Source organism: Danio aesculapii, chromosome 25, assembly GCF_903798145.1.
Source record: "Danio aesculapii chromosome 25, fDanAes4.1, whole genome shotgun sequence".
Taxonomy (NCBI): domain Eukaryota; kingdom Metazoa; phylum Chordata; class Actinopteri; order Cypriniformes; family Danionidae; genus Danio; species Danio aesculapii.
This window is the reverse complement of record NC_079459.1, coordinates 12,040,440-12,062,652: the sequence shown is the minus strand read 5'-3', so window position 1 is coordinate 12,062,652 and position 22,213 is coordinate 12,040,440. Positions and strand designations below refer to the sequence as shown.

The window sequence follows — 22,213 nt, the reverse complement described above, 5'->3', positions numbered from 1 at the left end:
TCTTTACCAGGTTAAGCACTTCTTATTGGAAAAATAAATTTAAAGTTATACGCCTGTCAGGGTTGATTTGTGAAAACTTTCAATTAACTGTTGTAATGACATCTGGCCACTTGTTTCATTTTTTTTCAAAGCCTGTTTTCTGTTTGAGAATGCCAGAAGGTCCTGAGCTGCATATAGCAAGCCTGTTTGTCAACAGGATGTGTGATGGGGTTGTGTTCACTGGAGCCGTAGAGAAATCTGAAGTCAATAAAAATCCTGAGGTCCCATTTTGCTGTGACGCCTACTGCATCAAAGCACAGTCAAGAGGAAAAGAAGTCAGACTTACACTCACGCCCATTAAAAATGATGCCAGCAGTAAACGAAAGATTGATAAACGGCAGTCCCAGCAGTCTACGAATGTGGTTTTCCGATTTGGGATGTCAGGCTTTTTCAGCTTCACCTTAGTAGACGAACTTCCGAAACATGCCCACCTGCGGTTCTACACTAATGAGACTCCACGCAGGGTTCTGAGCTTTGAGGACACCCGCAGATTTGGCAGCTGGCAACCAAATGGGAGCTGGCAAAAAAACAGAGGGCCTTGCATCTTGTTTGAGTATGAGAGCTTCAGGTAAGGGAGGAAAAATTACTTTGCCAATGCACTGAACAGCAATGGTGCAGTCACGTTTACCTTTGTTCAACAAAATCGAGTCATTACCCCCAGTAATCCAGGCCCATAGCCAACCTGGTGAAAGGGGTGGTTCTCAAAAAGTTGACCTTTTGGCAATTACACTCATTTTCTGTTTAATTCAGAATTTTTTTAGTGACATTTTAAGCACTATGGTCATCATAACCACACCTTTGACTATTTTAGCCAAACTAGTATTCAAAATCAATTTTAGTATTGTACACTTTTGTGCTTCACACCTATTTATTGGTCATTTTTTGTTTCAAGAATGAGGTCCAAGATTAACAATAAAAGTTACTTGTAAAATGTTTTCTCTATTTAAAAAAACACAGTAGTGAAAGATCACTTCTCTTATGTCAGATTGCATGTTTTCTTGCACTGCTGGATGTTGGACACATGAAAAATATTTGTTAGCATTGGCCAAAACTGATTGGCCAAAGTCACACTGAAGCAATAGCCAACAGAGGATTCCGCTTGGTCTTAAAGCCTTTTTCAATGAGTTTTTTTTCAGCATGATGGCATAGCAGTCAAGTAGGACAAATGAGCTCATGTATGGGACAAGTTCTGTCAGTGAGGGGTGGGTCTTCCAAAGCACCCAAAATGTGATCATAAAGTGCATGAGGATGAAAACATTTACCTATTGTTTTAGATGGAAAATTTAAAGAGATAGTTCACTCAAAATTTAAAATTCTGTCATTATTTACACCCCCATTACTTGCTTCAAACTTTTAAGAGTTTCTTTCTTCTGTTAAACACAAAAGAAGCAATTTTAAAGAAAGCTAAAACCTGCAATCATTGACTTCCATCATTTTTCCTACTTTGGAGATCAATGGTTTTATGTTTATTTAAAATGTCTTCTTTTGTGGTAAAAAGGATAAAGAAACTCATGAAAGTTTTGAACTACTTGAGGCTGAGTAAATAGTGTGAAATCTTCATTTTTGGGTGAACCATCCCTTTAAGTCACTTCACTGACCGACAGAAAACTACCTGACTTGAAAGAGAATACTGTGTAGGCAATATGGTTGCACGGTTTACCGGTACTATGCATAGATATATACATTAGATGTCGCCTACCCTGTTGTTGTCTATTGGAAGGAATGCGTCAACAGCGCTGCCATTTTTGCACAGGGTAGCGCTCCTTTGAAATGAATGCGGGACCAAGCCAGAGATATACACATATACACATTTATCTCTGATTGGGAGTTTTCCCGGAGGTCAGAATGCATTTTTTTTTTTTAATTACGAAAATTACCATTTTACTTCACTTTTCTACATTGATGGATAAGTGACTGCACGGAAATTCCTGACAAAAAGCTTGTGTTTGTGTGTATGGAAATGTACTATCCACCCTCCCTGTTAAATTTGATCTAATCTATGCCCTGAAACACCCCCCCCCCCCCCTCTCCTGTTTTCACTTCTCATTCTGACGGAGGAAGCGGTTCAGTTGTGAATGAATCTCTGTTATAAAACAACTCGTTCACTTAGCCGACAATAATACAAGTTTCTGGCAGCTCAGCATCTCGTTGTCATATTTCTTTTGCATTGTTTGCTGGTTTTATTCAACAAAACTAGCGTAAGCCGTTGTATTTAGCGCGAGTTGGTGCTACTTTGCCTTATAGTGAATGCAGTAAGTGACTGTATTATCATCAATAACATTACCTGTTTAGCACAAAAGTTTATAACATACAGAAACATAAAAAAACGATATCTTACCTATGAAATGTTCTGCCTTTGTTTTCTTTGTTTGCTCGTTACTACACCTGTACACAGTGCTAAAGTCCAGTATCTTCACGTAGTAACACTGTCTTGACTAGTGTGGTTGAATGACATTTGTCCTGGGAGCCCTGTACAAATATGGCAGCACTACTGATGCATGCTCAGGGTCCCTATGCAATATCTAGTGTATATATCTATGGGTACTATGGTAGTATCGCGATACTATGGCTCAAAAATACTGGCGGTGCCACTGTAGAACATTAGAATCAGTAGAATCGTCATTAATGGTTTATCTACAACAGATAATGTTGCATGCGGAAAAGTCACTAAAGTGCTCACACATTTGTGCAACAATAGACCATTTTATTTTAAAAGAGCTCTTTAAGGTTGCAAAACTGTAAAATTTGTGGCTTTTATGGTAGGATATTGCATGTTTTCTAACACTTCAATTTGAACGCACATCTGAATCAGTTAATTTCTGTTCCTATTAATATGATTTAGTAGCTGCTACAACAACCGCGACAATCTCTTAAAAAGAATGACTCACAAAATGAAATTCCGAATTACTTTGGATTGTTACCTGATAAAATAAGATCATTCTACTAATGTGACTGCACCGTAAATATTCAAGTTAGGATAATTTTTTTTAATGCTAACAGCATATTTAAATATTTCAGGGAGAATGTTCTTTCTAATCTAACTGACAAGGCATTTGACAAACCCATCTGTGAGGCTCTCTTAAATCAGAAGTACTTCAATGGGATTGGGAACTATCTTCGAGCAGAGATCTTGTTCAGGTAATCCACGTTTTACAATGTTTAAATTAAATCAGAGATCCACTGGTTGACCCACTGTCCATCATAACTAGTCAGTTTTTGCACTTGCTTTAAAAAAAATCTGATATAAAAAATAATTATCAATAATCACAATCATCCCTAAATCGCAGGACCACAAATTTTTGAATGAGATCACAGTGTCTAGTTTATTTCACTTATTTTATTGAATCCCATGAACTTTCCCTTATTTTGATGGCCTACTGTGAGTTGTCAACCTATATCTAATTATTAGACAAAGAAACGGACTGTTTCTCCTTCATATATTTTTCAGATTACAAATCCGTCCATTTGAGAAGGCACGAACAGTTCTAGAAGGACTTGAGCTGAAAGACGATGATAAAAAGAAGGTCAAAAAGGAGATTTCAGTTGCAGAGGTGAAGGAATCTGGGCTTCCAGTCTGTGTCAGTGTATTAATAGGTTTGGCATAAATCATTGCTTTGTTCTGTGTTAATCAGACTACAGACACAACTGCGAAGAAGAGGGTTAAGACTGAGACCCCAGACCTCCTTTTGTTATGTCACACTGTTCCTTGGGAAGTGGTGAATTTGGGTTGGTTTACTTTGAAACCAATTATTATTAACTGTTTTTGCACAACTGTACTTGCTTAGCATGGTGTAGATCAGAATCCATGCACTTCATTTCTTCATCATTAGGAGGAAAAGGTTATGCCCCTGCAAAGAGGGATTATTCTGTTCTACAGGCCTGGATGAGGTGTTACTCTGTGGATGGAATGAACTCATTAAATGACCACAATGGACGGACAATTTGGTTCAAAGTACGAGCTTGTAAATCTTAATTCTAAATCTGAAGGCCATTCACTAACATGCATACTGTAGTTCATTTTTTCAATTGTTTTCTCTGTTTCAGGGAGATCCTGGTCCTTTGGTGCCCAAAGGTATAATAGCTCTGATGTAGTAATGGAATGAATGCAGATTGACTGCTACAAGATCTATGCCACAAGTAGTTTTTAAATTAAAAATACTCTTCCATTAGGTGCCAAATCCCGCAGAATAGTGTGGAAAACACAGAAAGGTGATCATGATTACACTGATTCAAAGGTGAAAGGCTGTTACATTTTATAATACTTGGGCTCCTGAATGGATACAAGAACATTCATCGACATCTGCTTCACTCTAGAAAGCCAAAAGGACACACACTGACAGCATTAAAAAAGAAACGTCTATCAAGAAAACCGACAACATAAAAGTACAGAGAAAAAAAGAAAGCTCCAAAACACAGAGAGGATCAAAAAGGCAGGAGAAAGTCACAAGAATTGTCAAGTCAGAATCTGCAGACAAGAAGAAACAGCCTAAAGCAGGAGAAAAAAGAAGCTTGAAAGGTCAGAATTTTACTTTATATTGCTACTCTTAGTATTATATGCAATGTGAGTATGCTCAGATTTGATCTTAGAGTGTGTACACTTAAATCCATGGCAATGTTCTAATTTATAAAAATAGAATTTTTGATGTGAATCAGGGTATCTTCTGTCCATTCCATATCCGTTTTCAAACAAAAAAAGGAAAACTAAGAAAACAGACGTTTTTTTGTTTTTTCTTTGCTCACATAAAAAAAACAAAACGAGATTTTGGCTCTATTTTTGTTTTTTGGTTTAGGGTAGGAAAACGGATAAACGACTTTAAAATTCATTATACACTTGCTAGCGGTGCTGAAATGCACTTTTTCCTTTGATTGGCCTACCAAATCTGAGGTTGTAACACTACCCTCAAAATAATAGTCATTTATATATATATATATATATATATATATATATATATATATATATATATATATATATATATATATATATATATATATATATATATAAATAAATAATTAAATAAAAGAAAATAAAAACAAATGGTGCCCAATGTGTTCTTATTCTGGTCCCTGCAAACAACTATTAAAAAAACACAAAGTAAACAATATTATTTATTATTAGCTTATTATTATTATTATTATCATTATTATTGAGGCCAACAGTAGCTCTGAAACAATCATGCAAACCAGGTGCTGCTCGGAAATGGTTATCTTTGCTCAGCATCAGGTGCACAGCAGCATATTATTATCATTCATTCATTCATTTACTTTTCGGCTTAGTCCCTTTATATTATTATTACTATTGTTATATAGGCCTTGCTCGGAAGCAATCATGCAAACCAGGTTCTGCTCAATAATGGCTATTTTTGCTCAGCATCAGTTGCACAGCAGCAAGACGTTTGGCAGCAAAATATGACCTTATTTTAATGACAAATGTCTAATAATACTGCTAAGTTAAGTTTTATTTAATTTATGCATACGCAATGAATGTAAACCTGCTAACTGATCAAATGATAGAATATGTAAACTTAGTTTATATTTATAATTAAATAATAATAATTAAACTATTTTTTCGATGGCGACGTCACAAGCTTAGATTTGGTTGACCAATCAGAGGAAAAAGGGCATTTCAGCACCGCCTACATGTGTGTAATGAATTTTAAAGTTGTTTTACCATTTACCTTCCCTAAACCAAAAATCGAGCCAAAAAAGGAAAAACAAAAAGTGGCAGTTTTTCTTTTTTTTCTTTGAAAACGAATAGGGAACGGATGGAAGATATTCTGATTGACGTGGTACTTACCACCACATCAAGCTCTGAACAGGCGTACACACTTTTGCTGAAACTTCAGTTTTTGTTTCTTTATGGTCATTTTCAAGCATATAAATTCTTATATTAGTGTGTGCTTTTTCCGATTGTAATTAACTAAGGGGCACTTACAAGGCAGAGATCATTTGCCATTTATTTATATGTGTGTGTGTGTGTATATACAGTTGAAGTCAGAATTATTAGCCCCCCTTTAAACTTTTTTTCCCCTTTTTAAATATTTCCCAAATGATGTTTAACAGAGCAAAGAAATTTTCACAGCATGTCTGATAATATTTTCTCTTCTGAAGAAAGTCTTATTTGTTTTATTTCAGCTAGACTAAAACTATTTTAGGGACAAAATTATTAGCCCCTATATATTTTTTTTTCCCAATAGTCTATAGAACAAACCATCGTTATACAATAACTTGCCCAATTAAACTAACCTGCCTGGTTAACCTAATTAATCTAGTTAAGCCTTTAAATGTCACTTTAAGCTGTATAGAAGTGTCTTAAATATATCTAGTAAAATATGATCTACTGTCCTCATGGCATAGATAAAATAAATCAGTTATTAGAAATGAGTTATTAAAACTATTATGTTTAGAAATGTGTTGAAAAAATCTTCTCTCTGTTAAACATAAAATGGGGAAAAATAAACAGGGGGCTAATAATTCTGACCTTAACTGTATATAATTTTTTTTTTGCACATTCATTTTCTCTGAATCACACTTTTGTGAAATGATCTTCGAACAAATTGAGAACTATTTCTGTGCAACATTTTATAAATGATGCCCCAGGTCCTTTTATTGTTTTTTTAAAGTTCCTCCAAAGACTGGAAGTAACAGAATAAAAGGCAGACGTGTGAAGGAAGTGAATAAAAATAATTCTACCACCTGCAAGAAAAGCACAACAAAAGGTTTGAATTGACCTTTCACTTCAGAAGCAAACTGTCATTGATAAGTTGTTGTGCTTTGTGATGTTGACTCTCTCTTTGTCTGAATCCTGAAGCAAAACCACAAAGTCATGGCACAAAATGATTCTGTTCCAGATGATGTGACTCAACAATCAGAATACTTTTCAAAAAGAAATCTGCAAACTACTGTAATGTACAAACCAGACCTTTTATATTCAGTAATGATTTTGAAATTAATAAAAAAATAAAATATATTTTTTGCTCTGCACAGTGGCTGCTTGTGGTTTATTTTTTCTCTCTTTCTAAATCCTGGTATACTAGACAGGACAAATTGAAACATGGGTGCAATCTCATTCAAACTTTAATGATAGTGAAATATTAGAGATAGTTCACCCAAAAAAAAAATTCTGTCATAATTTACTTTCCCTTTACTTGTTCCAAACATGTTTTTGATTTTTATTTTCTGCTTTTAAACATTCATTTATTTTCGGCTTAGTCCCTTTATTAATCAGGGCTTGCTACAGCGGAATGAAACTCCAACTTATCCAGCATGTTTTACACAGCGAATGTCCTTCCAGCTGCAACCCATCACTTTTGATCATAATTGAAGATAAAAACGCAGCAATTAAAAAAAAGACAAGATTAAGTTGATGATAATCAGGTTTAGATTATTTACTAAAACCCCAGAAGGGTATTGCACAAAAGTGGAATAAAAAAAGCTAGGGTAACAGAAAAAGTGCAGCTTGACCTAGTTTAATCAGATCCTCCTGGCTTAGTCTGTTGCACGTTTGCTGATCCAGGATGAGAAAGACGCTATGTCAAGCCTGATGTTAATAGCCAGGATAAGTGCACATTTGTTAATCGACCACAATATCGATTACAGAATCAATGATACAAGTATGGACAAAACCTGATGTGAGCAAATCAAGTAACGTGTGTAAAAACACCTCTCTCGCCCATGAATCTAGGAACTCCCATTACTTTCATTTATTAACAGAAACATATTACGTGAGACTTTAACAAATTAAATAGTTCACTCTGTCTTAAATGTGACCGGTGGACATTCATGCTACTATTGAATTTATCGTGAAGATTATTGCAAACACACAAAATATTGAAGAGCTATATTTTATCTGTTTAGTTTATCAAGTTAACTTAATCTATCTGATTATTTATATAATCGCTTTCATTTATATTTTTTCTTTGTAATTGAGTATTTAAACTATATATTTCATCATCAAAAAAAAAACAGTTCTAATAATATATATATATTTATAAATACATTTTATATATATATATATATATATATATAAAATTTACACACACACAAATATACATATTAATAACAAAAAATATAAAATTGTGGACTTTCTAGTATGTAATTGACTAACTTATTAACTGTTAAATAAAACTTGTTTAAATGCAGTAAAAAATATTGTCTAAATTCAGAGAACTGGATAAAAATATTCATTTTTAAAAAGGGACTGTACTTATGTTGAGCACTGTACAGTTGAAATCAGAATTATTAAACCCCCTGAATTATTAGCCGCCCGTTTTTTTTCCCCAATTTCTGTTTACCGAAGAAAAGATTTTTCAACACTTTTCTGAACATAACAGTTTAATAACTCATTTCTCATAACTGATTTATTTTATCGTTGCTATGATGACAGTAAATAATGTTGTACTAGATATTTTTCAAGACACTTAAAGACACTATACAGCTTAAAGTGACATTTAAAGGCTTAACTAGGTTAATTAAGATAATGATGGTTTGTTCTGTAGACTATCGAAAAACATATAGATAAAAGGGGTTAATAATTTTGACCTTAAAGGGCACCTATGGTGAAAAATCTACTTTTCAAGCTGTTTGGACAGAAATGTGTGCAAGTATAGTGTATAAACTGCCATATTGGGGTGATATAAACACACCCAGTCCTTTTTTTTCAAATTAAACATAAAAACGGTGGACCAATTGGAGCGGTTTTCAGATCGACCGCAACTTTACGTAGGAGTGCTGTCCCCCCGCCCACCAATATTGATTGACAGCTGCGCGCATTAACATGTCCGGTAGTCACGTGTATAATCATATCAACAAGAGAGGACGAGCGCAAAGCAGCCAGGAATAAAAGGTGCGTTCAGTTCGCTAGGATCATCAATCATCATAAAACGTGATCAAGAGTGAGTTTCACAAGTTTAAAATGTTTTAAAACAGTGCATGTGTGTAATGAATTATAGCGATTCACTTCAGATTCACTTAAATCAGCACAGCCGCGTGTCAGAACAATTATAAGAAAACCCGTTAAATCGAGTTATTTTGTACATTAACATAACAGATATTCATTCATACAGCAGTGGATATTACCAGTATCATGTCACATATGCGTGCAAAACGTGTGCAAAGCTTAACGCGCTCTCTATCGCTCTCTCTGTGTGTGTGTGTGTGTATGTCTGCGCTATCTATGTGTGTGTGTATGCGTCTGCGCTATGTGTTTGTGTCCTCGCTGTGTGTGCACGTGAACTTTGTAATGACATTGTGTGTGACTTATTGTTGCAACTCCACAAAAAATGCATCAAATACTGATTGTTAAAGTTCTTACTGTAGTATTTCTCACACACGTTATGTGAGATCTGCTTCCTGAGGCAGCCGAGGGCGGCAATTGCAGACAGGCACGTGGGAACGATGGGCGGGGAGGACTAGCCTTAAAGGGCCAGTACAAATAAACAGCAAAAACTTTTTTTTAGCTATAATATAGACAGTTCAAACAGCTATAATAAATAATCTAATGGGTGTTTTGAGCTGAAACTTTACAGACACTTTCTGGGGACTCAAATAACTTATATTAAATATGAAAAAAGGGGTAACCTATGTGCCCTTTAAATATTTTTTTTTTCTAAATTAAAAACTGCTTTTATTCTAGCCGAAATAAAACAAATAAGACTTTCCTTGCTCTGTTAAACATCATTTTGGAAATATTTAAAAAAAGAGAAAAAAATTCAAAAGGGGGTGTAATAATTCTGATTTCAACTGAACATACATTAAAATGATTGTTAATAAATCTAAACATCTTAAAATTTGTTAAGTGAACGGAGTGACTGTAAAATACATTAATTTCTTGTAGCATTGACGAAACAAAAATCATTAGGATTAATCTTTAGCCTGGTTGTTAGCCTCCTCTGGAGTAGGCTAGCAGCAAAGAATAAATCTCCATAGTAAGTTAATTTATTTTAAATTAAAGTGACTCGGGCTAAATTAAGCCAGGATAGCCTCAAAATTCCAGCTTAATCCCTTCTCTTACTTTTATCCAATACTTCTCAAGTCAGATTGTTTTTTTTGTTTTTTGTCATAAACACAAGTAAATCACAATGCATTATTGAAATAAAATCTCAAACTTTGTCTGAAACAAAAATTCCTCAAATGAATATGCAATTAAGTCAGTCACCTATGCTCGTGTTCATTTATATTAAATATCCCACAAATAATGTCAGAATCAGCATAAACAACTGTTTCAGACTCACAGTATGCCATTACTGTGTACTGAACTCTTTTTATTCAGCTTTGCCAAGGTAAATTAAAATTTCACTGACCCAGATAATGCATCGTAAATCAAATGTAAATGTAAAATGACAATCTACTTAAAGATTTTAATGAAGTGGTTTAAGCATCTGCATCTTAATCAATTTGCAATTAAACGTTTCACTGTATAATCAAGAGGAGAGATCTGATCTGGAATGGTTTGAATGTTAAGGATATTCCAGAGGTGGTCTCTGACACAGGAATTCTGAAATCTGGACGCTCCAAGAGATCACAACTGTAAACACAGTAAGTCAAGAATTAGTGTTCTTGGCAATGTTACGACAGAACAAAAGTATGCATTGTGCACTCACTGCCAGACTTCTTGTAAAAGAAGGGAAGTTGACAATGACACAGTCACACTGCTTCCGTGAGACTCATAAAGGCGGATAAGAAGGGCATTCTCTCTTTTTTCCGCCTGTGAGGAAAGAAGGAGACAGTTGGTGCTGACAAAGTGACTAAAAAGGAAAGGTCACCGTCTGGACATTTGATGAGTGGCCACCTTTTTTATGGTTTCCAGGATGATACCAGGTGAGCTTAAGGAGAATGCACTCCAGGGTTCAGGAATGACACCATTATAGACATGAAGTGGGTAGTTAAAGTTGTAGGCATACTGGATAACTGAAGCTTCCTGGAAGGTGCCTTTTCAGACAAAACAGACAAAATGATGTTATTAAGAGTTGTCTGGGAATTCATTATACTGTATATAATTTCTATATTCAGGATGTACAAACCTGCATGTGGCATCAACGCATAGCTAAAAATATGATCCCCCATATCAGCATTGGGATCTGGAGCTTTAGGAGCTCGCAAACTGTGGAAAAAACATCTTATTTCAATAACCTGTTGGAAAATTTGTGAGAAAGATCATGTTTGTTAATTTAGAGTAGGTAGCTTACAGGGACAAGGTCATGATGTTTTGATGGACAGAGTAGCCATATTTGGAGTCGTTAAGAAGAGCCACACCAAAACCATGCTCAGACAGATCAGCCCATTTGTGTCCCCACACCTATTAAATAAACCAAAATGTCACACATAATGTAAGAAGCAATAATGAAACCTAAAACAACAGACGTTATAAAAAGAAGATGAGAATTTGCATCAAACACAGAGTTGTGAAAACACTTTAAATGTACAGTGCATCCAGAAAGTATTCATAGCACTTCACTTTTCCCACATTTTTTATGTTACAGCCTTATTCCAAAGTGGATTCAATTCATTTATTTTCTCAAAATTCTACAAACAATACCCCATAATGACAATTATACCCCATAATGATACTCAAAAAATACCCCATAATGAAAAAGATTTTTTGATAATGTTGCAAATTTATTAAAAATAAAAAAAAACTGAAAAATCACATGTACAGTGTACATAAGTATTCACAGCCTTTGCGGTAAAGGTCGAAATTGAGCTCAGGTACATTTTGTTTCCACTGATCATTCTTGAAATGTTTCAGCAGCTTAAATTTGAGTTAACCTGTGGTAAATTCAGTTGATTGGACATGATTTGAAAAGGCATACACCCGTCTATATAAATTCCCAGGGTTGACAGTTCATGTCAAAGCACAAACCAGGCATAAAGACAAAGGAATTGTCTATAGACCTCCAAGACAGGATTGTCTTGAGGCACAAGGCTGGGGAAGTTTACAGAAAAAATTCTGCTGCTCTAAAAGTTCCAATGAGCACAGTGGCCTCCATCATCTATAAGTGGAAGATGTTTGGAACCACCAGGACTCTTCCTAGAGCTGGCCGGCCATCTAAGCTGAGTGATCGGAAAAGAAGGGCAAGGGAGGTGATCAATAACCCGATGGCTACTCTGTCTGAGCTCCAGAGTTCTTCTGTGGAGAGAGGAGAACCTTACAGAAGGGCAACCATCTGTACAACAATCCACCAATCAGGCCTGTATGGTAGAGTGGCCAGATGGAAGCCACTCCCCGCCTGGAATATGCCAAAAGGCATCTGGAGGACTCTCAGATTATAAGAAACAAAATTCTCTAGTCTGATGAGACTAAAACTGAACTCTCTGCAGTGAATGACAGGCGTTACGTTTGGAGAAAACCAGGCACCACTCATCACCAGGCTAATACCATCTCTACAGTAAAGTATGGTGGTGGCAGCATCATGCTGTGGGGATGTTTTTCAGCAGCAGGAACTGAAAGACTAGTCAGGATAGAGGGAAAGATAAATGCAGCAATGTACAGAGACATCCTGAATGAAAACCTGCTTCGGAGTGCTCTTGAATACTTTCCGGATGCACTGTAAACTCATAGACATTTATTGGAAAAAGCACAAAAATGCAGTTCTTAATCTGGTTTGAGCTAAATATCATTTTATTAGTTTTATTGTTGCTTGGACAAGTTGTACACTTGGCAAAAAGAGACACCAACAGAGTACTTATAGACTTGGGCAACTTGTAGTATAAACAGTTCTAACTATAGCTACAACTACCTAACAGATAAAACAAATTTTGTCCCTCTGGGTCTACTTTCATTTAGAGCAGGGGTGTCCAAACTCGGTCCTGGAGGGCCAGGGTCCTGCTTAGTTTAGCCCAACTTGCTTAAACACACCTGCCAGGAAAGTGCTAGTATATCTAGTAGGTAGCTTGATGAACTGGGTCAGATGTGTTTGAATAGGGTTGAAACTAAAAGCTGCGGTCACACTACAGTTTGAGGATGCAAAATTCTGTCGTACAACGTTTCCTGCTGCGAAAAGGGGCGGGATTGAACAAGATGATAAGACATTAAAAACGCGACCAGAGAGGTCATGTTTTGATCCTCGATTGGTCTTACGCAATCACATGATGCGATTTCGCAGGTCAGAGTTCACCAAGCTTGAACTTTCCAATGCATCGAACTGCGAAACTTGCCGCACGACCCTGCATTTCTGTTCTGACGCATTCGCGGGTGTATGAATGGAAGTCTATGGGGAGAAGAGTGCAGTGTGACCGCAGCTAAACTCTCTAGGAAACCGGCCCACCAGGACCGAATTTGGACATCGCTGATTTAGAGTTTAGCTTGATTAGGCCTGGAGTTGCAGTACGGTGTCCTATTTATCAATATATGTTTATAAAGTGTTCTCAAAAGAAATGCTTTGCGGCAGCAAGCTCCCTTTCCCTGCATTTAGCCAATTCTACAAATTGTGAGAACCAATACTTGACAATCTTCTACTAATACAGAATGTGGTCTGTTAAGGAGAACAGCAGGATGGAATTTAGGATACAACTAATTTTGAAGCTATGGGGGTGACCTGTTATAGAAGATTAAAAATAGACCCAGTACCTCAAAACGAGCCCAGTCCCAGGAGGTATTTCTATGAGTAGGCCTCTGCAAGTGTCCAAACTGTATCTCGTAGGTAGCCTCTGGGCTGCGCACTTGCACAGGGAACTCTACCTTTAGAAACTTATGTGCCTCTTCCCAGACCACCTGGAAACAAAAGTTTCTTAAGAAATCAGTTGATTAAGTTAAGCATAGGCGATAAACTTCGTCTAATTCACCTGCACTCACATGTGTTTTGAATTTGATATAGGGACAGCAGGCACCCAGAACAATCTCCTGTTGAATAGTGCTTTTTCCGTTAATCCTTAGTGAGAAGGAGACACTGGCCTGAATTCCTCCTGATCTTAGCACCTTGGCAGGCTCAATGACCTCAATTACAGGCTTCCTATGAAAGTAGAATGATTGCCATCACGATTCATTCTGGCTCAGAATCTGTTCCCACCCACTGAAATGACAAGAAGAAGACTCACCTTGTTTGAAGATGGTAGTCCATCACATCCCAAGCATCCCAATACAAAGGTACATCATCAAACAATGCAAACTGGTTCCCAAAGCAACCCTCGGAAATGGTTTCCCTTAAAAAGCATAAATTATTTGCTGGCACCAAGAACTATAAACAAGCCTATGAAGCACTCTGTTTAAAGGTCTTACATTATGACTAACCTGTTTGTTTGGGTTAAAAGCAGTGACATCAAACGGCCCAAATGGTCTATAGTTGCCTTCAAAAGACCGTTTTCCAAAATGATGCTTCCATTGACCTGTGTCACAAAGGGCAACCACTTAATGACGAAAATGTGTGGGATGAAGAAAAATTTGAAAGGACAGATATTGTCCAAGGGAATCAAGTACCATCATTGTGGCAATAACAGACTCAGCAGACTCGGCTGTCTCCTTGACATGAGCTACACCCACGCTAGGGACTCTCACCAAGGCTGTGGAAACAGGTGGGGACAATAATGGAGTATGTGGTTTAATGAGCCTTACTGTACTTTAATATAATCTTGTACAGTCATTGCACAAGTGGCAATTATCTTTGCAGTTGACCTAAACTAAGGTCATATGAGCAATGTATTGTTTTGTCTTGTTTATTGTTTTGTTTATGGGGAAAGTACCTAATCTTGTTTCTGTGTCCTTCCTTGGTAGTGATATGACTTCAGTTCTCTCCCAAGATAAAGTGTTCAGCACAGCAATGCTATTGTCAGCAGAGGACGGCAGTGATTTGCAAGCATCAAGAAGAAGTCTGGATGCCGTGGTGTGTATTTCTGAAATGTTAGGTTCATTAGGCCATCTGATGCTACAGTTCATTCACACCACAGACACAGGAAACAGGCAATCTTATGAGTCATCATGATGATATCACTACTCATGTAAGAATCATCATAATTTGCAGACAGAATCACCAAATTGTGTATCATGAGGGGATGGGATGGAATTTTTGGAAGAATGTTTACACGTGTTTCCCATCCTGTTAAAATGAGTAAGGACTTGCGTTTCAAAATGGTAAAAAAGTAACAAAAGATACAGTTAATATGACTACTATACAAAAGAATCCAAGTATTCTAAAACTATTCAACATCAGCTTTGTTTCAACATGAGTTTGAGGATTTTTTCCCCCTAAGCAATTCATTCAGAGCATTTTCAATAAAGGGCTCTCCAGCTCTGGAGGATGTTGCCAACTAAAATATAAACAGTACATGACATAAAGCTTTTCTGGGGATCAGAGATGTGAATTAGCACATGCTACATTTTTTTCTCATTCTCTCTATAAAAGGCATATTTTTCAATAATAATAATAATAATAATAATATTATACATTTTTCTTGATAATAAAAATAATATAGATTAATGAAAATCTAAAAATGTTTTTTTCTCCAACAAAATAATTAGGACTTTTATGCGATCATGCAGACAAAATAAAACCAATAACTAGTTTGCCAGGTAGTTTAGTTATTCAAACACATGATTTTTTTTTTTTTTTTTTGTGCATGGGGAAACATTATTTAAAAGAGATTCTATTGTAGTTTGTGCATGGCTTCTTACAAAATAAAAAACACCACACTTCTGATTCGTGTGCTTATGTTTTCATCAATATTTTATGAGTTGACTGAGACAAAACTAATTTTTAAAGGGACAGTTTGTTGAAAGTTCTTATTCAGTTGATCTTAGAACTCCAGTTACCAATACCTCTCATGAATCCAATACATACAATGAAACCTCATGTTTGACATAGTGTCATTTTTCAATCATACATCTATCAAAACACTTTCAGAAATTTGCTTAAATTTCAATATTTTTGTCACACAAAGCTTTCATGTGTAAAAACCTGATATTTTTAACCTTTTAAGAAGTTTTTCTTTTGCAAGATATTTTTAATCTTGGTAGACATTTAAGGGTTTAAAATAACATAAGGGTATGTTAAAAAATGTATTTTAAACTAATAATTTAAAATGACTACTCATTTTTTTCTAAAATTGAAAGTCCAGAAATATATGCAAACTGTAGTATAGGCAAATGATTTACCATCATAGTACTGTAATGCATCCTCGACAACCATCCCAATACAGCTGCCAGGAATTACATCATGGAACTGGTTAAGTAGAAGCAGTCTATAATAAAGATACCCAGAAAATCAGAAATGAGATCCTAGCTAATCATTTATTAAAGTGATCTTTTATGCATGGGTACTCCCCTCCACAGTTCCTGAAGTTTGCACGCTGGGTAATTGAAACTATCATTTTTACACAAGGCCAAACAGCTTGCCACCTCAACATCATGAAGCAGTGTTTCACATTGCCGATTTTTCATCTTGATCTACAAAGGAGGGAAAAAAGGCTAATTAAAGGGGAGTTCATGATAGCCCTGTTAGTTAAATTAAAAAGTTCAATGTAAACTTAATCTGAGTATCCCATCCAATTCAATAAAAATCAAGGTGGTTATTAAGAAACGTAAATGTATTAAAATGAATAATGCTGAGTCAATCATAGCTTAGGTTATTAACACAAAGCTGTAAAGGTACAGTAAAATCAATCCATTTTCTTATTTTCAGAACGGTTTTCACATTTAACATCTAAATGTATTATCAATCCCTTCATAAAATCCTAAACTATACAATAAACATAAATGTAATATAATTCATTAATCATTAAGGAAATGTGCTATTTAAAATTTTGGAAGATGGACACACACCTTTGCTTGTGTGGTGTAGGTGCCATTGTGTAGCTCAAGGAAGAGCTCACCAACCCATCTACAAAGGAGCAATGAGTCTGATTCCAGGTGAGAAAACAGGACATCAGGACTTGACATCTGAACCCTGGATGACACAGTCATCACTGAATCAAAACATAATAACTGAAAGACCGAACAGTCTGTTAACAAGTTTCATTGATGTCATGTACATATGCCACAGGGTAACATATTTTTGTATGCACTAGAATAAACAAGAGGAAATAGGAGTTTAGTGTTACACCCATGAAAAGGAAACTGACTTAGGCAGACAATCTGTATCCTTGACACGGTGTAGTCGGTCAAGCATTAGCTGTGTTGGTCCACCACCACCGTCTCCAAAACCAAACAATAATGCACTATGATTGGCTCGTCCCTTGTCTTTGTTGTTTTTCACTGTGTTAATCAACTGTATTGAGACAAAAGAAGCAGTGATCAAATGGGCGTTCACTAGAGAAATTTCTAAAATGTTATTTAACATGATGGCATACTTACGTCTTCCACTTTACCCTTCATCTCATAAGAGTTACCTGGAGGAAAATGAGTGAGAACTGCTGTCCCATCAATACCCTCCCAAAAGAATGTGTTGTGCTATTGGAAATAGATCATTTAAACACCATACACAACAAGTATATAGGAATTTCACATGGGCAGATATGATTGGTACATACTGGAAACGTGTTAATAAGGTTCCAGCTCAGCTTCTGAGTTATAAAACGAGAGATCCCACACCCTTTCATGATCTGAGGCAGCTGTGCAGAGTAACCAAACGTATCTGGTAGCCAAAACTGAGAAATACAGTAGAAAGTGAGTTAGCACAGAAAGTGTGGGAATTTAAATAGCAATTCTGTCATCATTTACTCATTCTTTAGTTGCTCCAAACAGGTTAGACTTTATTTATTCTGTTAAACACAAAAGCATATATTTTGAGTTCAGCTGGAAACCTGTAACCATTGACTTACATTACAGGTTTCCAACTTTCTTCAAAATATGTTCTTTAGTATTCAACAGAATAAAGAAACTCATAAAGGTTTAGAATCACTTGAGGGTGAATACATTCTAATTTTTATGTTAACTATCCCTTCAAAAACTAAACACCAAGTATATAAAAAGTAATATTAAAGTGATTATTAATTACTTATGGGTACGAAAACAAATATAACAACCTTATTTATTACCACTTTCTGAATCACAACTTTTTTTTAACATTGTTTAAAGACTTGGTAAAGCTGAGTTCTTTTTTTTTCTACTCTTTATTTCTTTTCAAGGTCCACCTGTGGATTGTGTCTGAAAGATATACAGCCTCATGTGCAGAGATAACATATTTTTCTTTCTAAATAATTTCTTTCTCAGTAAAATGCAGAATATTTAAAAAATATATATATAAAAAAAAAATTAAAAATTAAAGCTTAGCCAACTGTCATACTTAATATTAATGCTAAAAAAAATATCGAAGAGAAAAAAAAAACTAAATGTACAGCGTCAATGGGAGTGAATGCACTTTTTGTACACTAATACCTCTTTACAGTAATTTCCAAATTCGTCCTTGAAGAAGTTCTGGCCATGTAGAAACTGTCTGACCATGGACTCACCAGATGGCAAGTTACCATCCTGATATGATAAGTATGTTAAAAAAAAAGTATGTTAATAATATTTGCATTAGTTTGAAACTGAATGATATGAAAAACATTTTCATCCTACCATCTCTACCCAAGTGCCTCCAACTGGAATAAACTGGCCTTTCTGTACAAAGTGCTTGATCTCTGAGAAAAGGCCTGGGTACCAGCTCTTCACCCACTGAAACTGCTGTGCCTGCACATACAAGTTTTCCTATCATAATGGGCGCTTTCTAGCATAATTTTATGCCACTTTTTATAAGATAAAATAAGGATCTATTTAAAAGCAACATTGCCATTGGTGATGTGAAGACAAAAGGGCTGTAATACATAAAATGATCACATTACTGTTACTCGGGAGCACAATCTGAATGCCATTTTATTCTACATAATTGCAGAAAAAGGCTTACTAAAAGAAAAATATTGGCTTGAAACTTTTTGGTTAGTAGATGCCGCAGAGACTTGATAATAGCACTTTAACATGAAAAAAAATCTAAGAAAAATAAATCTTTAAGTAGATATATGCCGATATTCAATAATTCAACATCTCATGATAATGAACATGCACAATACTGATATAGTGAAAACTTCAAAATACAGCGAATAATTACTTATTATTTGAACATTTGGCTTTTTAAGCGGCAAATGCTTGAAGACTTTACATTTTCACATGTTAACCTGGCCTACATGGTGAAATATTACAGGGTTCCCACACTTTCATGGACATCAGATTCAAGGACTTTCAAGGACTTTTAAAAGCACCATTAATTTAAAATGAAGCACCTTTAATCTATAGTCCATACTGTACTTAACATTTCACTTACACTTACTATTTACATTAAAACACTGACCATTTTAAACAGGCATGTTCAAAGAACTTAATATAAAATAATAATAAATAATCAAATTTAACCCCTGATAAATAAGGGACTAAGCTGAATGAAAATGAACGAATGAATAAATTTAAGAATTTCTCGTTTTTTTCATTCTGTTTTTGACAATTGAGTACAATTATTGAAATAAACCCATAAACAAATTTCATTTCAAATTTAAAACAATCATTTTAATAGACCTATGTTTGTTTTTAAGTACTTTCTAGGCCTTAAATCCATATGTCTGAAATTCAAGTACATTTAAGTACTTTCAAGAAGCGTGGGAACTCTGATATTAATTGAATATTCTCTGACTGCTCATAGAGCAATTGTTTGTAAACAGTGTGCAATAAGACCACAGTGGTTAATTTAACTAAACTCAATGACAACTACAATAGTTTTTGTTAGCCTTAGTTTTTTTTTAATTTCTTAGTTAATGCCAGCAACAAATTAAAATCATAGTCGTATAATGATTGCAATTCATAATTGTTTTATTAAATAGAGTGCGATTAAATAGAGATTAAAATAGAGAGAAAAAAATACTGCAGTATTTTATCAGTTTTTAAAACTAATATTTCAATATCCATAATACATCTATCTTTTTGACACTGTTGAATTGAATCCATTTACTGATGAGATTTTATTGTAAAGTATTGCCTATTGTACTTTAAATTTCTTTTGCAATTAAATTTGGTTTAAACATTTGTTATTTCTGGACATGTATACACAATAAAACTACACAAGTATTTTATTTTACCTACTTTTTTGCAGGAATATAGGTAAATATAATGATAATATTGTGATAAAAGCTTCAGCAATTATTAAAAAAATGATAAACATTGATAAAGTCAAAAGTCTATTTGTAAGTATGGTTAACAACTTACTTGGGAGCATGTAAAGACAAACTCTGGGTTTTTTTCCATCAGTCTAATCACAGTGACCCAGCTGCGAGCACACTTCCTGATAGTCTCTTCATATGGCCACAACCAAGCTGATGGGAAGATTGAACGTATTCTACAATAACTGACATTTCCACCGTTTAAATATTTGGAGTTAGTAAGTCTATTATCTTGTTTTTGAAAGAAGTCTCTGATGCTCAAAAAGGCTGCACTTGATTAAAATGCATCATAAATTGTGTATATCAATTTAAAACTGCCTTCTATTTTATTATATATTAAAATACAATTCATTCCACGGCATTAAAGCAGTTTGATGCATAATATCATCATGGCAACATTTTTGAGAGATTAAATATCTTCTCATTTTTACCTTTTGATTATTTAAGGCAAATGTCTGTTTCCTTAACAAAAAATACTGATCCCAAAATTGCCAACATCTTCATGAATTTGAATAAAAAAAATGAATAAAAACAAGCGAATTATTTATTATTACCTGAATCAATATGGCAGTGTCCCATAGCATGTACCACATGTTGGCTTTCCCCATTTTTCTGGGCAAAAAACCTCATGGCTAGACTTCGAGCAGAAGCAAATGAACCAGGATTGGCTGGATCACACAGATTCACCATTTCATTGGCTGTAAACAAAGCCTGAAATCCACGTTGTTCTCCTTCTCCTAGTAACTGTTAAAAAAACAGTGTAAAATAAGACCAGGGTGTGTATAAGAGCATTTTTTAAATTAATATTTCTTACAGACTTTAAAAAGCCGAGTAAAAACCGAGTACGAAAATACCTTGACCATGTCCAGAAGCATCTCAAAATCAGTTAGAAGCTCCCTGACATCTTGATTGAAAACAACAAGCTCTGCCTTCTGGAGAGTGAACTTCCTGTTTGGGTCAGGGGCGGCAATCATGGAACTTTGTCCGGCTCCAAAAAGTCCATTACATGCAAGTTCCACATATAGAGTAATTCTGAAATGAGACATTAAAAACTGATATATATATATATATATATATATATATATATATATATATATATATATATATATATATAAATTTGGCCATATTGCATATTTCCACTAACCCATGAGATTCGCTGTCCTTCAAGCACTCAGTCAGAATATAACTGGTCTTCTCGCCTTCATTGGTCAATCCCTGAAAAATAATTCACGTTGCACTCACTCGTTCACATCAGCAAGTCAATGATATTATTATCCTGCCCTCAACCTACTCACCTGAACTGGATGTTGATTCTTCCATACCATTGCCTCTCCATCACTTTCCCATCTTAAGTGGACTTCCTTCCCTCTCCAAGTCTCTGGGATCTTCAATGTTACTTTGAACCAGCATGTCCACCAGCTGTGAAACATTTACAATGATTATGTTACCATAAACAGTTTGTTGCACTGTAAACCATATCTAACTTACGTGGGTCCAAATGAATCACCAACATTACAAGGCCGAAAGTTTTGTTGAATGGCCTCTGAATAAGGAATGCGCTTCTCTGACAGGAACACAGAGATGGATTCAAGAGGGTGAATGTCTCCAAACAGTCTGCACAGGGAAAGAGAGTGTTTTCACTGTGCACAACAAACAATCTGCCACAGTAAACAGGATAAAAGGTCGTTTGTTAACGTTCACATTAAAAATACAAATAATTATAATCTTAAGACACAGAGTCAATAATCTTAAGACAAAGTTGGATACAAGAATGATCAGTGGATTTTCACAAAACATAACTATTTAAATACCAAACTTTATGTACTGAACCCGTTTACTTAGAGGTGCATTTGCTTACCTTCCTCTAAGGTTGCAGTCTGTAAAATATATATCTGAAATAAACTTTTCCACACGCTCCAGCAGAGTCCGTCTGTTTTTCAGTACGGGTTGGTGATACATGTTTCAAAAGGAGCGTAGTTATGAATCCATTAATAAGCTCAAGACGTGTCTCTGCGCTAACACCCGGAAGTACATATACAAAAACAAGGAACTTCAAATGTACACG

General features: G+C 35.3%; 2 protein-coding genes across 2 annotated transcripts in view; one reads left to right on the top strand and one right to left on the bottom strand.

Annotated features, from left to right (window-relative positions):
- Window positions 1–7,020, top strand: part of neil1 (nei-like DNA glycosylase 1) — a 7,501-nt gene extending 481 nt beyond the window's left edge. Inside the window, exons 2-11 of the mRNA XM_056451665.1 lie at window positions 132–607; window positions 3,058–3,177; window positions 3,488–3,590; window positions 3,672–3,765; window positions 3,870–3,991; window positions 4,084–4,111; window positions 4,210–4,274; window positions 4,354–4,555; window positions 6,660–6,755; window positions 6,848–7,020. Coding sequence (XP_056307640.1) covers window positions 150–607; window positions 3,058–3,177; window positions 3,488–3,590; window positions 3,672–3,765; window positions 3,870–3,991; window positions 4,084–4,111; window positions 4,210–4,274; window positions 4,354–4,555; window positions 6,660–6,755; window positions 6,848–6,876 — 1,317 coding nt within the window. The 5' untranslated portion in view covers window positions 132–149 and the 3' untranslated portion in view covers window positions 6,877–7,020. The remainder of the gene's footprint in view (window positions 1–131; window positions 608–3,057; window positions 3,178–3,487; window positions 3,591–3,671; window positions 3,766–3,869; window positions 3,992–4,083; window positions 4,112–4,209; window positions 4,275–4,353; window positions 4,556–6,659; window positions 6,756–6,847) is intronic.
- A 3,220-nt stretch (window positions 7,021–10,240) lies between these two features.
- On the bottom strand, window positions 10,241–22,186 carry man2c1 (mannosidase, alpha, class 2C, member 1). Its single transcript, XM_056451557.1, has 26 exons — window positions 22,007–22,186; window positions 21,637–21,762; window positions 21,444–21,567; window positions 21,293–21,363; window positions 21,003–21,180; window positions 20,703–20,892; window positions 20,195–20,301; window positions 18,524–18,634; window positions 18,341–18,433; window positions 17,494–17,610; window positions 17,318–17,413; window positions 17,086–17,231; window positions 16,787–16,910; window positions 16,292–16,411; window positions 16,121–16,208; window positions 14,713–14,862; window positions 14,450–14,532; window positions 14,264–14,358; window positions 14,071–14,175; window positions 13,829–13,985; window positions 13,604–13,747; window positions 11,223–11,332; window positions 11,058–11,137; window positions 10,826–10,965; window positions 10,638–10,741; window positions 10,241–10,561 (listed from the first exon to the last, which is right to left on the bottom strand). The coding sequence occupies exons 1-26, from the start codon at window positions 22,105–22,107 to the stop codon at window positions 10,447–10,449; spliced, it is 3,075 nt and encodes a 1,024-aa protein (XP_056307532.1). The 5' UTR covers window positions 22,108–22,186; the 3' UTR covers window positions 10,241–10,446.
- Between the last annotated feature and the right edge of the window lie 27 nt (window positions 22,187–22,213).